This window comes from Aquarana catesbeiana, linkage group LG08 (assembly GCF_042186555.1).
Source record: "Aquarana catesbeiana isolate 2022-GZ linkage group LG08, ASM4218655v1, whole genome shotgun sequence".
Taxonomy (NCBI): Eukaryota; Metazoa; Chordata; class Amphibia; order Anura; family Ranidae; genus Aquarana; species Aquarana catesbeiana.
Window position 1 is genome coordinate 287,560,851 of NC_133331.1, and position 16,557 is coordinate 287,577,407.

The 16,557-nt window shown below is 43.9% G+C and overlaps 2 protein-coding genes across 2 annotated transcripts in view; both read left to right on the plus strand.

Annotated features, from left to right (window-relative positions):
- Window positions 1-2,168: 2,168 nt before the first annotated feature.
- Window positions 2,169-11,411, plus strand: LOC141106576 (uncharacterized). Its single transcript, XM_073597459.1, has 5 exons — window positions 2,169-2,280; window positions 5,851-5,995; window positions 6,255-6,395; window positions 6,482-6,605; window positions 7,677-11,411. The coding sequence occupies exons 2-5, from the start codon at window positions 5,912-5,914 to the stop codon at window positions 9,542-9,544; spliced, it is 2,217 nt and encodes a 738-aa protein (XP_073453560.1). The 5' UTR covers window positions 2,169-2,280; window positions 5,851-5,911; the 3' UTR covers window positions 9,545-11,411.
- Window positions 11,412-14,039: 2,628 nt separating this feature from the next.
- The window catches only part of LOC141106628 (uncharacterized), an 85,762-nt gene continuing 83,244 nt past the window's right edge, over window positions 14,040-16,557 (plus strand). The window contains exons 1-4 of the mRNA XM_073597560.1: window positions 14,040-14,290; window positions 14,809-14,919; window positions 15,900-16,037; window positions 16,124-16,247. Coding sequence (XP_073453661.1) covers window positions 14,842-14,919; window positions 15,900-16,037; window positions 16,124-16,247 — 340 coding nt within the window. The 5' untranslated portion in view covers window positions 14,040-14,290; window positions 14,809-14,841. The remainder of the gene's footprint in view (window positions 14,291-14,808; window positions 14,920-15,899; window positions 16,038-16,123; window positions 16,248-16,557) is intronic.

The window sequence follows — 16,557 nt, forward strand, 5'->3', positions numbered from 1 at the left end:
AGCATTCCTCCTTACATCAGAGTCCTCAGAGTTCTCCTTAACATCAGGATTCCCTCTTACAGTGTACTCTGCATACTGTGATGTAAAGGGGGACTCTGATGTAAAGGGGTCGCTGATCACCATAGCCCCCCCCCATTACACAAGAGTCCAAAGAGTTCCCCCTTAAATCAGAGTCTGCTAAATTTACTCTTACAGTACATGGGGGAACTGATGTAAAGAAGAATCCTGATGTAAAGGGGGGTGCTGTGGACCGTGATGTAAAGAGAAATGCTGCGGACTCTGGTGTAAAGGGGAACTCTGATGTAAGGTGGTCTCTGGTCACCAGAGCCCCCACCCCTTACATCAGAGTCCAGAGAGTTCCCCCTTACATCTTGGTTGTTCCCATTTGCATCACAGTTCCCTCTTACGTCAGGGTCAGCAGCATTGTCCTTTACATCAGGGTCCGCAGAGGTTATGCAGCAGGACAATGATCCAAAACACACCAGCAAGTCCACCTCTGACCTCTGAATGGCTCAAAAAAAAAAAAACGAAATGAAGGTTTTGGAGTGGCCTCATTAAAAAGTCCGGACTTAAATCCCATTGTAATGGTGTGGCATGACCTTAAACAGGTCGTTCATGCTGGAAACCCCTCCAACGTGGCTGAATTAAAACAATTATGCAAAGAAGAGTGGGCCAAAATTCCTCCACAACGATGTGAAAGACTCATTGCCAGTTATCGAGAAGGCTTGATTGCAGGTGTTGCCGCCAAGGGAGGCACAACCAGTTATTAGGTTTAGGGGGCAATTACTTTTTGAGGGCCAGGAAGGTTTGGACGGCTTTTTTCCCTTAATAAATTAAATCATCATTTAAAAACTGCATTTTGTATTTACTCGGGTTATCTTTGTGTAATAATAAAATTTGTTCGATGATCTGAATAATTTAAGTGTGACATATATGCAAAAAAAAAAAAAAAGGGGGGGGGGGGCAAATACTTTTTCACAGCACTGTAGGCTGGGCTTTTCTTCAGGGGGAAGGCAGCTCTGGCACCTCCAACTTAAGGTTAAAGGAGAAGTGCAGCCAAAGTTCGTTTGTTCATTCTTCTCGTTTGTTCTGCACTCTGTGATCCTGTGAAGCCCGCTGTCAGCTGATGTCACACAGCAGGTCCAGGCTGGGGAAAGAAGGCAACCATGTGGTCCGGGTGTCTGCCCACAAACCTGGACCGGCACCGGGATCAGCCTCTCAGCGATCCACTGAGAGCCTGAGCCAGCCGCTACTGCCCAGCGGGGGGGGGGGAGCAGTAGTGACTGCCACTTACCAGCTCTCTATTCACAGAGCTCTGAGAACCGAGCGATCAATGGTGTTTGATCGCTCAGTTCTCAGTGTTAGAGCCAGCGGGAGACCGATGCATCCACCTAGGGGAGTGTTAGTCTTGAAAAAAAAAAATTAAAAATCCCAAACATTATTTTTTAATTATCAAGATAATAATGCCTATTCCTGTACCCCCTAGATCCCAAACCTTTCAGTACGAGGGCCACATCATATAGTGTACAAATATTTGTGAGCCACAAAATATCCCCATCAGGATCTCGATCAAAGCCCCCCCCCTTACAATTATGGTCACATCAGAGTCCCCCCCTTACATCAGGGTCCCAATCATAGTCTCCCTTTACATCAAGGCCCCCATCAGAGTCCCTCCTTACATCAGGGTCCCCATCAGAGTCCTCCCTTATATCAAGGTCCCATCAGAGCCCCCCTTATCAGGGTCCCCATCAGAGACCCCCTTACATCAAGGTCCCATCAGAGCCCCCCTTATCAGGGTCCCCATCAGAGTCCCCCCCTTACATCAAGGTCCTTATCAGAGTCCTCCCTTACATCTGGGTCACCATCAGAGTCCCCCTTACCTTAGGGTCCCCATCAGAATTCAAAATCCCCCCTCTTACATCAAGATGCCCTAATTCCTGAAGTTGGGTTTTAAACACCTAAAGATACATAGGAGAAGGTTGAGTATTTCCCTATTAGTGCTCCATTACATTGTGTGGAGTACACCTGCAATTCTTACTCATGGACACCAGGTGGCGCGCAAGTCTTCACTAAAAATCTTATAGAAGAAAAGCGTGCAGTTCACAACGCCAGCCGCTAGATGGCAGCGCCGAGCAAGAACAGATACCCGTGGAACGCACGGAAGAATTCTACAGGGAGCTGGAACGCACAACCTGGAAATCTGGCACAAAAAAAGGAAGCATTTCTGGAAGTGGGCGGGTCCTAGTCTCAGAATTGGAAGACTGTAGCAGGTTTATGGTGGTAAGATGATTATTTATGTTGAGTCTCCTATAGATTGGAATTGCTATGTATAATCATTGCCCTTTAGTGTAATTCTCAATCAATATATCACCTTTGTATGCAGAATAATGCAGAACCTGATTTTTTTTAGTAAATTTTATTCTTTCAATGAGATATCCTGAAAGAAAAAATTTCCTGGCGCCAATCCATGGCAGCATGCATGTGGAAGTAGCCCCACCCACTGCCAACCTATCGGGCCGGTGACACAACAGACCGGTCCCTATTCTTTGTCCTCCAGAACTCATGGCCGATGTGAATGAGGGGAAAAAAATCCTTGACCTGCCACCTTTGGTGGCTGCCCATGTAGGTTCAGCCTCTCCTGTAGAGGAGACCCTCAACTTAGGTTCTAAATATTCCAATGTGGTAGGGAACCCCTTCTGTGGATCCTTTGGAATGTTCAGTTTTGTGCTCCTCTATAGTGGCTCTGATAACTGTGCCACCATTTTTTACTTCCATGTGTTTCTTCCTGGCCATGACCGTGCTACATTCCAGTGGTCATTGTGGAATTGACCTTGTTCTCGAAAATGATGCGGCTTCCAGAGCAAATGCAATGCACAATTACCTCTCTGGTGGCTATCTTGGATTTGGGCAAGCTCTGTGGATTGGCTGTAGGGGAGGGTGACAGGGGTAGGAGACCTCTAATTAAATGTCCAAGATGGCATCCACCACCAGTTTTTGAACATGGGTATGTACTGATGAGGAGCAGTTTATGGTGGTAGACTAAAGCCAAGAACCTGGCTCCAAGTCCCTCAGGCAGAGTCTACCACTTGAGGCACTGCAAGCGCTACAAAGTATGAGATATGTGGGACTTCCAAATATACAACCAAGTAGCACTCTGCACTGTCTGCAGCTTTTATCCCAGCCTTCCAGAATGTACAGGGGGACAATCCAAAGAGTATCCAGCATCCTAAAATGCCCCTTCATCAGGGCTTGGTTGAAGAAATATATTTGGGTTAGCAGTGAACTGGACCTTTAATACTATTGTGTCAAGTGTGATTACAAGCACAGGGCTTGTCAGCAGCTGGTTTGGCAGTCAAATCAGCTGCTGACAAGGGGGTGTTTGTGGACCCCCAAAACGCATTGGATACTCTTTGGATTGTCCCCCTGACTATTATTGGAATAAAGTTCTTTCTGGACCTCTTAACAGTGATGTGACATTTCAGTTTTCATTTTCGGCACATTACACTACATGCCAAGGAGACTGTGGAGATCTTCTGGCTTGAAGAAGCTTCCTGCCCAGGAACCAGATCACCTACATCAACATCAATACTTTAAGACAACAGTACCAATAAGATAACCTTATGGGGCCTGCTCTATTTCTCCACTTTGCTTAACTTCCAAAATGTACTGAGTGCCTGCTCTATCCAGGAAATTCTCAGCATCACCAAGCAGTTTCTGATCCAGGAGGTGTTCCAGTTGGTCAGCAGAGCTTGGTGGATGCCAAAAATTGACCCCTTGACTTCACCAGTCACAAGACAATGAGATTTTTTTCAAGATCTCCTGGGGCAGAGGGGTTTGATGCCCTGGTTCAGCTGGGGCATGCCTTTCCACTGATCTACCATGGAGCCCACATCTTCATTGTTCACCCAAATGTGTAACCTCTGGCTCTGAAGGCATGGAGATTGAGAAGAAGAGGCTGGAAGCCCAAGTCTGCACTCTCCAAGTGATCAACACCCAACTAAAGGCAAAGTTGACATTTATCATCTCATCGGGGCTGGGTTCTTGGCATTTGCCACTGAAAAGGGGGTTTCACCTACTTCACCAGTGACTGTACAGTTACTGGGCTTTTTACAGTCAGAAGTTGCCTTCAGCCTGAGCCTTAGGTATATCAAAGTCCATAGTCAATTCTTTTGGCACCGACCAGTCAAAGATGCATATTTAGTCTTTTTGTATGTCAGTTTTTTAAAGCAATATTGAAGACCTGGACTCCTTTCCTCAGTGGGACCTGTCAACAGTTCTTAAGGTTTCAATTTTTAACCCCACTGGAGGAAGTGGCACCCTGGAAGCTGACCTTAAAAACTTGTTTCCTAGTAGCAATCACCTTGACCAGAGGAATATCTGAACTCCATGCACGGGGTGTGTGCCTCCATACATAAACTGTTTACTGGATTGAGTAGTCCTATGTCCTGTTGTATGTTTTGTGCCCTTCTCTTGACATCCTGATCAACCAGTGTTCATTTTGACGCCAAATTGCGATTTAGTTTTAGTCAGCCTTTAGACTAAAATACCATTTTAGGTTTAGTCGTCATTTAGTCGTCTGAATTGTTTTAGTTTTAGTTGTATTTTAGTCGACTAAAATTGTGTTAATTTCGTCTACAAAAATATTTTAAACGGACTTGGTTAAACACTGGTATGGACCCTCTGTCCCCTGGGGACCAGCCAGACACAGGACACACAGCAGCTTAATGATCTTAATGTCTCCAGGTCTTAGAAGGCATACTTGCTGGCTATGGCATCTTTCAGAGCAGGGGTCTCCAAACTATGGCCCTCCAGTTGTTCACAATTTCCATCATGCCTAGTCATGTGTGTTAAAGTCAGAGTTTTACAATGCCTCATGGGACGTGTAGTTCCGCAACAGTTAGAGGGCCGTAGTTTGAAGATCCCTGTTTCAGAGGATCAGAAAGATTGTTCCTAATTTCCTTCTGTAGCCAACTAATGGAAGGAAATATCTACTCCTACAATAACATCATGGTTTGTGAAGCTTCTAGGTGGCCAGGCTGGAACCACGAAAAGTAAGTGCTGCATACCAACAAGACAAAACTCAATGTCTTGGGCAGTGTCTGCGGGATAGTCGATGAAAACCATTTGTGGATCGGCCAACTGCTCTTCTGATGACACCATCCAGCAACATCACCAGATAGATCGTCAATTCTTACTATGACAAATTTTGTCAGAAAAGCTATAGCGCCATCTCTGTCCTTGTAAAAAATTTGCCTAAGCATACCCTACTTTAGCCTTTCTCAACTTTTTCAATACAGAGGAACCCCTGAAATAACTTTCTGGTCTCAAGGAACCCCTGCTAATATTTACTATACCTCTCATGATACATTAGTGTAATGGTCAGTGGGAAAAATGCTCCTTACACTTGTGGCCATTGGGAAGAATTCCCACCTTACAGATAGCTAAAAAGATCAATGTTGTCAGTGGTAACTTATCTGGGAGGGGAGAAATTTCTCTGGAGGAACCCTGGTTGAGAAACCTTGCCCTACCTCGTAGCTATTGGGTATTGGTTTTCCACATGTATGCTACCATGTTGGCAACAGGAAGATGGAAAATTCGATCATACTTACATGGTAATTTTTCCTTTCCTGGGGCCAATCCATGGAAGCATACTGGACCCACCCAGTTCGTTTGTAGCGTTTTATAGGAAATGGGCTGTCGTGTGAGCTCAAACACAAAGCTATGCACTGGTCCTGTGGGTTGGTGGTGGACAGAGCTACTTCCACATATATACTGCCATGAATTGGTACTAGTATAGGAAAGTTACAAGGTAAATATGATTAAATTTCCCATTTTCTTTGAATGCTTGAGTTGACAGTAGCAGTATCCGTAATCTCAGAGACGCACTGAGTGCAGCTGCGCTGACTGATCTATGAGGATGGAGATGGACCAGAATGACGTGACTGGGAAAATGTTAGACCTTACATTAGAGGTCATCTACCTGCTGACTGGAGAGGTGAGGAGGATTCTGGGAGGTCACATGACATCACTGTTATCTCCATTAATAAAACACAGACCCGACTGGAGAGGTGAGGAGGATTCTGGGAGGTCACATGACATCACTCTTATCTCTATTAATAAAACACAGACCTGACTGGAGAGGTGAGGAGGATTCTGGGAGATTACATGACATCACTCTTATCTCTATTAATAAAACACAGATGTGAACGGAGAGGTGAGGACTTGACCTTTCTGAACTTTTGCCTTTTATTTAGGTTTATGTACCTGAAACAAACACCGGGGATCCTGGCAGGATGAGGAATGTCCAGAACCTAATTACGGAGAAAACTGTAAAAAACACCAGCGTCAAGATCCTAGAAGTCATCCAGAAGATGATTGATCTGCTGACAGGAGAGGTGAGTGGTGCCGGGAATTCTGGGACATTATCCAGTAACAGACAAGGGATGTGACTGGATGGTGACTGTATCATTGTGTGTGTCAGGTTCCTATAAGGTGTCAGGATGTCACTGTCTATTTCTCCATGGAGGAGTGGGAGTATATAGAAGGACACAAGGATCTCTACAAGGACGTCATGATGGAGAATCAGCCGCCCCTCACATCAACGGGTATGCTCTAATATATTCTCATTATTACCTATATGTGGATAAATAGAACATAAGCTCTAGCTGGTAGTTGTCATAATGGATTAGGTCATCTCTATGTGGAGTTGGTGGCATCAGCCTCACCTTCTTCTGAGATCCCACCAACTTTCCATGAAGCTTTCTAATCAATACACAGTTGAGTAATTATTTGCAGCTGCACAGAGAGGCGCAGGACCTGTAGAAGGATTTATGTCCTCCTCTCTGCTACCAACTGCTGTCTCAGCAGTTGGTAGCCTCTTTGTGGCTACATGGAGAAGTGAAGGATCTGGAGGAGGCGTTATGTCCTCCTCTCTGTTGTCAACTGCTGAAATGGGGGGGTTCAGAAATGAGCCTCTCTGTGGCTGCATGAAGAAGTGCAGTATCTGGAGGAGGAGTTCTGTCCTCTTCTCTTCTGCTGATTGCTGAGATGGGGGGGTGTTTCAGAAACTGTAGCTGCACGGAGAAGCGTGGGATGTGGAGGAGGAGTGACGTCTTCCGCTCTGCTGCCAGCTCCTGAGATGGGGGGGGGGGGGCGTACAGAGACAAACCTCTCTGTGGCTGCATGGAGAATCGCAGGATCTAGAGTAGGAGTTATGTCCTCTTCATATCTGCAGACTGCTAAGACAAGGTGTGAGCGGAGACGAGGGGGGTGCCGTAGCTGCAGGAAAGATGGTGGCACACATTTGTTCTGCACTCACTACTGACTTGTTCTGTGGGGCCACACAACAAGCACCAAAGAACCACAAGTTGAGCAATCATAAAGAAACACCAATATGTCACAAAGACAATGGATCGTTGCTCAAACACCTACAGATCAATAATCATGCTCGACAATAGAAGGTCATTGAAAGTGGGTGTGTCTCTATGTGACTGTCATCGTTCACATAGAGACACACCCACTTTCATTGATCTTCTATTGTTAAGCATGATTATTGAGCTGTAGGTGTTTGAGCAATAAGCCATTGAGTTACATTTATGAAAACAAGTACTAAAGTTTCGACCAATGAGCAGAAATTCCGAGCAGACCCGTAACTAAAACTTATTTCCATTTTACAGATTTGTCTGAAGGAGTTGAGAAGCTGAAGAGCCACAGAGCTATATATGAGGAGTTGGACTCTTTAGAGGATTGGAGCGTTAATACAAAGGAGGAAGGAGATCTCCCGGGAGGACACTGTCGATATCTACCATTGTCTCAAGATGAGAATGGCCCCAGGGCCGAGATACATACACTTTCTAATCCCGTAAAGGAGGAGTCAGCCAAAGATGAGCTTGAAAAAGAGAAATTGTCTTTTCATTCTAAGTGGGGACTATTTTTAGAAGATGACGATCCACCGAAACAAAAAATAACTGTTGATTCCCAAGCCATGGACGGAGGTGTACAGGATGGAAATGGAGACTCCTATAAAATGTGCCGGAATGGAACTAAAGGAATCTATCAAGCTGCCTGTCTATTGTCCCAAAATAGGAACATCTCCGAAACAGAGAGACTTGCACCATTTACTCCCATTAAGGAAGAGTTGGACTTGGCCGCAGTTGAGATTGACTATTTATCTTTTCCTATTGAAGAATTTTTTTTTTCAAAAGTTGGACTTCCTGGGGAACACAAAACGCAGACTGACTCCCAAGCCGAAGACAGGAGCGTACAGAAAGGAACAGGAAGCTCCTATATAATGTACGGGAACGGGACTAAAAGAATTATTCAAGCAGCCTGTCCATCGTCTCAAAATAGGAACGTCCCCGTTACGGAGAGACTTGCTCCATTTACTCACTTTAAGGAGGAGTCGGTTGAGATCGACCATTTTTCTTTTCCGATTAAAAAGAAATTATTTTCAGAAGTTGGACTTCTTCGGGAACACAAACCACAGATTGACTCCCAAGCCGAAGACAGGAGCGTACAGAAAGGAACAGGAAGCTCCTATAAAGTGTGCAGGAAAGGTATTGAAAGAATGAATCAAGTAGCCTGTCCATCGTCTCAAAATAGGAATGTCCCTGGGACAGAAAGACTTGCGCAATTTACTCACGCTAAGGAGGAGTCTGTTGGGTTTGACCAAATTTCTTTACCTATTAAAAATAAGTTATTTTTGGAAGTTGGACTTCCTCTGGAACACAAACCTCAGATTGACTCCCAGGCCGAAGACGGGAGCGTACAGAAAGGAACAGGAAGCTGTTCCGGAAGTAAAAGTGTAAGTCCACTGTCCTGTCCGTTCCGGCCCCCGTCACAAAGCTTGGAGACGAAGACTTACAACTGTGATGGGTGTGAAAGCGTCTTCACCAGCAGCTCGGAATTCTTCAAACACCGGCTGATGTACAAAGGGCCCCATTCTCTGTCCTGCTCAGACTGCGGGAAGTTTTTCAGCAAGCAGAAGAACCTGATCAGGCATCAGCGCATCCACCGAAGCCTGAAACCGTACACCTGCCCCGAATGCGACAAGTCCTTTCAGCAAAAGTCCACGCTCGTGGTCCACCTGCGCATTCACACCGGGGAAAAGCCGTTCCCGTGCCAGGACTGCGGGAAGTGTTTCGCCCAGAAGTCGTCGCTCGTGAAACACGTGCAGTCTCACACCGGGGAGAAGCCGTTCTCCTGTTCGGAGTGCGGGAGGTCCTTCAGTCGGAAGTCGATGGTGATCAGCCACCAGCGGACTCACACAGGGGAGCGGCCTTACGCTTGTGCCGTGTGTGGGAAGTGTTTCTCCAGCAGCACAAACCGCCGTTCCCACCAGAGAATCCATTCGGGGGAGAAGCCCTATGCCTGTTCAGAGTGCGGGAAATCCTTTTCTCTGAAGTCATCTCTGACCAGCCACCAGCGTACACATACCGGAGAGCGGCCTTACGTTTGTTCAGAGTGTGGGAAAGGCTTTACCCGCAGTTATCACCTTGTTCAGCACCAGAAACTTCACTCCTCAGAGACTCCTAAAACCAGTTAGGTAACCCGCTGCAAGATTGTTGCTTTTTTTTTATCCATTTGAAATGTTTGTTGTGTTCTTTGAGTTAACATCACAAAATAACACAACATTTTATCCCCCATCTTCCCTCTTTAACCACTTCTCCTTAGGTGGACGTTATATGACGTCCTGGAGTTTAAATGGTAAAATCTGAATGATGGGTTCAGATATAATTTTCTGCTGGCGATTCCCTGTCATGTAAAAACAATCATAGTGGCTGTTCAGCCGCTTGATTGTTTTTACAGGTGGTGGGAGGGCACGTGCTTCTACCGGCTCGCCCGTGTCATCGGTTAACCGGAGAATGAATCAGGTGGCGGCGGCTGTTTATCATAGAGAATACCGCAGACCAGATGGTCCACAGCAGCCTCTATGACCATCGGAGGCCCGGCGCGTCCTTATGACGTCACGTCCAGCCTTGGCAGATGTAAACATGTGTCCCTCCACCACCCTCCGCCCTCCAGTGCTTCTACCGGCTCGCCCGTGTGATCGGCTAACCGGAGAATGAATCAGGCGGCAGCGGCTGTTTATCATAGAGAATACCGCAGACCAGATGGTCCACAGCAGTCTCTATGACCTTCGGAGGCCGGGCGCGACCTCATGACATCACGTCCAGCCTCGGCAGATGTAAACACTGCCGTTTCCTCGGCTGTGAAGCCGAGATCTTTTTATTTTTCAGCCTTTCCAGCCTAGAGGCAAGATGTGGGGACTTATTGACCCCAGATCTCGCTGTAAAGAGGACCTGTCATGCCCAAGTAAAATAATAATAATAAAAAAATAATAATTTAAAGTGCCCCCGTCCCCGCACGCAGAAGCGAACGCATACGTACGTCGCGCTCGCATATGTAAAAAGTGTTCAAACCACACATGTGAGGTATCACTGCGATCGTTAGAGTGAGAGCAATAATTCTAGCACTAGATCACCTTTGTAACTCTAAACAGGTAACCTGTAAAAAAATGTAAGCGTTCCCTATGGAGATTTTTAAGTACCGAAGTTTGGCGCCATTCCGCGTGTGTGTGCAATTTTAAAGCGTGACATGTTAGGTATCTATTTACTCGGCGTAAAATCATCTTTCACACTATACAAAAAAAAAAAAAACGGGGATACATTTTTGTTTAAGTTCATGAAAAAAAGCACATTTTGAAAAATTGCTGCGCAAATAACGTGTGACAAAGAAAGTTAAAACGACCATCATTTTATTCCCTAGGTCTCTGCTAAAAATTATATATATATATATATTGTTTGGGGGTTCTGAGTAATTTTCTAGCAAAAAAAATATGATTTTTACATGTAGGAGAGGATTGCCAGAATAGGCCCGGTATAGAAGTGGTTAATGACTACCCCATGTTCACCTCTCCTTCACAAATAAAACAGGAATCTAAAATAAACCCTACAAACCCTGCTTCCTAAATACAAAGCCAGAGGGCTTAGAGGAGAGACCAGCCAAGGTAACTGTAGATTGTAGGAATTCTTGCCAGTAATAAGTCATCGGTGTAATATTGTAATGTAAAAAAAAAAAAAAAACATTGTTGACTAAAATTTTCCATCCAAAAAGATTGGAAAGATTGGAAAGGTCCAAATAAAATAAAAAAAAAACAACAAAGAACAAAATAAAGAATTTTCATACGTCAATAAAAAGTTTGAAGAAGAAAAGTGCAGTTTTCATTGTATTTTAAATGACCTTTATGTGAATGTTACTTGTCTCTGCCTCTTCCTTCTCTATTACACACAGTGCCTGATGCCTCTATACACACACCAAACCTCATCCTTTCTTATTACAAAGAGTAGACATGTGCACTGCCGAAAAATTCATTAGATTTTATTTCATTCGTTTTTTCATTTTTTTTTCATTTTTCGAGTCATGCGTTATGATCGCAATTCGTAAATTCGAAAAATACGAAAATAAGAAAGAAAATCCGAAAATTCTAAAGAATAACGAACTAACTAACTAATAACTAACTATTAAATTATAGGTATTGGAATTTCCTTTCCAATTTGGCTGTTAGTGAATGTAACAAATACGAATTTATCTGAAGTTACGAATTATCTGAAATAACGAATGCCGCATCGAAACAAATGGAATACTGAAGTAGTAATAAATAATAATATTAATAATAATAAAAAGTTTGTCATTATTATTATTATTGCTATTTATTATTATTAATTCGTTATGTTCCATTCGTTTAGATACGGCATTCGTTATTTCGGATAATTCGTAACTTCGGATAAATTCGTATTCGTTACGTTCACTAACAGCCAATTTTTAAAGGATATGCCAATACCTATAATTTAATAGTTAGTAAAAGTTAAGTTATTATTAGTTAGTTATTATTTTAGATTTTCTGAAAGTTTCAGAATTTTTGAATATTCGTAAAAATTCGTTAAACGTGTTTTTTGTTAATTCAGATATTTACGACTTAACGAATTTGTCCAAATACGTTAAAAAAACGAATTTGGAACAAAACCAATTGCACAGTGCACAGTGCCTAATCCCTCCATATCACCACACTGCCTCATACCTCTATGCTTATGCAGCACCTTACACATCTTCAGTATATATATATTTATATTTATTGTATACTATACAGATAGATAGATAGATAGATAGATAGATAGATAGATAGATAGATAGATAGATAGATAGATAGATAGATTTCCAAGGGTAAATCTGTCATGCATGGGGCTGCCCTGACAGAGTGGACAATTCTCAAATATCTGCCAAGATGTGTCAATGTTCCTCTTGTCCTATCCACCTAAGCTCTGTGGTTCCAAACCCATTGATCACACCAATGCTTGGACTCTTGAACAGTGGTCTCCAAACTGCGGCCCTTTGCTTACCTTTATCCGGCCCTTGGAGCGCTGTACCTCCCACTGCTATGAGGATCTACTCCTCTGTCTGACACCAACGATGAGGCACCATTACAGAAGGGAAACAACGGTGGAGGAATTATAGCGGTGCCAATGACAAAATAATGCAAAATATATACAAATATCACATTTTATTACAATGAATTAAAAAGACAATGATACAGTATATAAAGACACATATACAAAAACACAAATTAATGTAGAGGAGCAAGTAGGCAATTTACAAGCCAAAATAATGGTGACCTGAATGGTAATGACAGGTCATATCTTCCCTATTAGTTTCGCCAAGGCATTGGCTTCATCAGGGGAATGGAATAGAAGAGAGTACATACATTGCTCTGAAAAAAAGTAATAGAAAGTACTAATTCATAAAGATGAAAAATCATGTCAAACAGATGCATGTTGTTGAGTGATTAGGCAACATGATAATAAATGTCCAGACCCCTTCCCCCACATGATAACACCAACAGCCCCTCACAGATAATGTGATATCCCATAAGCCCAGATAGCACCATTCCTTCCAATGACACCAACGAGAGAATTACTTTCACTGACACCAACAATGGAGCATTATTCCTTCCACTGCTATAAACAATTGTGCACTTTTTTCCACTGACAACAACGATGGGGCACTATTCCTTCTACTGACACCAACAAGGGAGCATTATTCCCTCCATTGACACCAACGATGGGGCATCTTCCATTGACACCAATGATGGGGCATCTTCCATTGACACCAACGATGGGGCATCTTCCATTGACACAAACGATGGGGCATCTTCCATTGACACCAACGATGGGGCATCTTCCATTGACACCAACGATGGGGCATCTTCCATTGACACCAACGATGGGGCATCTTCCATTGACACAAACTATGGGGCATCTTCCATTGACACCAACCATGGGGCATCTTCCATTGACACCAACGATGGGGCATCTTCCATTGACACCAATGATGGGGCATGTTCCATTGACACCAACGATGGGGCATGTTCCATTGACACCAACGATGAGGCATCTTCCATTGACACCAATGATGAGGCATCTTCCATTGACACCAACGATGGGGCATCTTCCATTGACACCAACGATGGGGCATGTTCCATTGACACCAACGATGAGGCATCTTCCATTGACACCAGTGATGAGGCAACTTCTATTGACACCAACGATGAAGCATCTTCCTTTGACACCAACGATGGGGCATCTTCCATTGACACCAACGATGGGGCATCTTCCATTGACACCAACGATGGGGCATCTTCCATTGACACCAACGATAGAACACTTTTCCTCCCACCAATATAAATGATTGGGCACTATTCCATCCACTAAAAACAACAATGGGATGCTATTCTTCCCATTATTACCAACGTTGGGCCACTATTCCTCCTCCTAATGACACTCCTCCTCCTATAGGCACTATGTAAAAAATGTTCTGCCCACTGACACCAGGGCATTTTCTCCTCCCACTGGCAACAGTCCGGCCCCCCTAAAGTCTGAAGGACAATAAACTGGCCCTTTGTTTAGAAAGTTTGGAGACCCCTGCTCTAGAACGTGTTCAGTTTAGGATAGACATAACTGACGCCCTATCAGAGCTCTTATTCCGCAGTGTGGATTACCATCTACAGTTCCTACAAATAGACACAAGGTGGCGTGTGCGCACTCAATAGAAAAACACAGCGCAGTTTGCAAATTCCATCACCAGATGGCAGTGCTGAGCGGAGGCTGTTGGAACGCACAGCGAGGAAGTGGGAGAGACAGGATGTGCGGTGGAACGCAAAAAACAGATTAGAAAAAAAAAAACCCCAGGAAGCGCTGGGCTCTCTTTCAGAGATGGGTGACTGCTGATTTATCTGGTAAGTTGTACTTTATTTATGTATTTTATGTTGCATAGTCTGCTTTGTTTTTTGTACAATAAATAACATCCAGTTTGATAAGACGTTTTATGCTTTTTATTGAGTTTTTTTTCCTCGGTCACGTAGAGTTGCCACCTCATCCCTTTAAACCTAAACACATATGAATTACACAGGTTCTGAGGCTAATTTAATGCAGATAAGACACCAAGTGAGTTTAATTACCACCTTAATCATCCTCAGAACCTGTGTAATTAATATGTGTTCGGGTTTAAAGGGATGGCGGCAACCCTAGTCACGTGACCGTGCGCAACCTTCCTTTTCCATCCCTCTCCCCCATTGCAGGAGTGGAGAGATGTTTCGGTTCTCAGCAGCTGGAGTTGCTTGGAGCCGCTGTCAATCAACAGAGCTGGGCTGGGGGAGGGGGGGGGGTGTCGGCAAAGCTAACTACAGGAGTACAGCGCGCCGCACAGGATCATTCTGAGAAAAGAAAACTTTTACTTCCACTTTTCTTTACACAGAAGATATACAGAGATTCGACCGATCCACTGAGGATGGACAAGGACCAAGGTGACATTAATAGGAGGATATTAGACCTCACCCTGGAGATCATCCACCTGCTGACCGGAGAGGTGAGGAGGATTCTGGGAGGTCACATGACATCACTCCTATCTCTAATAATAAAACACAGACCTGACCTGATAGGTGAGGAGGATTCTGGGAGGTCACATGACATCACTCCTATCTCTAATAATAAAACACAGACCTGACCGGAGAGGTGAGGAGGATTCTGGGAGGTCACATGACATCACTCCTATCTCTAATAATAAAACACAGACCTGACCTGATAGGTGAGGAGGATTCTGGGAGGTCACATGACATCACTCATATCTCTATTAATAAAACACAGACCTGAAGTAATTAGAAAAAGTCCTGGACAGCCGCACTCAAAATGATATATTGCCTTTATTAAATAAAAGTCATCAAAGATACATGCCACAGCAGAAAAATGCAGGAAAGCTGACGCGTTTCACACTGTAGTCAGTGCCTAATCATAACTGAGCTATGATTAAGCACTGACTACAGTGTGAAATGCGTCAGATTTCACAGGAGGCATTTTTTTGCTGTGGCATGTATCTTTGATGACTTTTATTTAAAAAAGGCAACATATAATTTTGAGTGCGGCTGTCCAGGACTTTTTCTAAATTACTTCATTGTACAAGCATTGCCAGCACCTGTTGCTCCCAGCGTGGAGGAGATGTTCGTTTCCAATCGGCCTTCCTTCTCTCTTTCTCTGCTACTTCCAGAAGACAGACCTGACCGGAGAGGTGAGGAGGATTCTGGGAGGTCACATGACATCACTCTTATCTCTATTAATAAAACACAGACCTGACCGGAGAGGTGAGGAGGATTCTGGGAGGTCACATGACATCACTCTTATCTCTATTAATAAAACACAGAGCTGACCGGAGAGGTGAGGAGGATTCTGGGAGGTCACATGACATCATTCTTATCTCTATTAATACAATACAGACCTGCCCTGAGAGGTGAGGAGGGTTCAGGAACACTATAGTTGGTAATTTAAACATAGAATTTTTGTTCTCTTCTGCAGGATTTCATGGTAGTTAGGAAATCATCTTGGAGTGAACTGAGCAAGGGCCAGATCCCCTTCGTGCACCTTTCTCCTGGACACAACCACAAGAAGATCCTAGAAGTCACGAAGAAGATCTTGGAGTTGCTGACAGGAGAGGTGAGCGGTGGTGGGAATTCTGGGACATTATCCAGTAACAGACAAGGGATGTGTCTGGATGGTGACTGTATCTTTGTGTGTGTCAGGTTCCTATAAGGTGTCAGGATGTCACTGTCTATTTCTCCATGGAGGAGTGGGAGTATATAGAAGGACACAAGGATCTCTACAAGGACGTCATTGTGGAGGACTTGCCACCACTCACATCACCGGGTATGTTATCATTTATTTTTTATTATCTATATAAGAGAAGGAAGCAAGGTGGTTGCCATAATGCATGAGGGTCTTGAGGTCTAGAATTGATGGTTGTAGGATTTTTGTTTCTCCAGGTTTTCCACCACCAACTCTTGAGATCCACCCCATGCGTACATTACTAAACAGCTAACTGAGTGGCTACATGTAATTTATTGCAGAAGAGACATTACATTTCTATTTTGCAGGAAAGAACCTGCCTGTTTACAAGTTGTTGTTTTTTTAGATCCATTATAAGGGTTTATTTACACTTGCTTCAACTTTAACACAC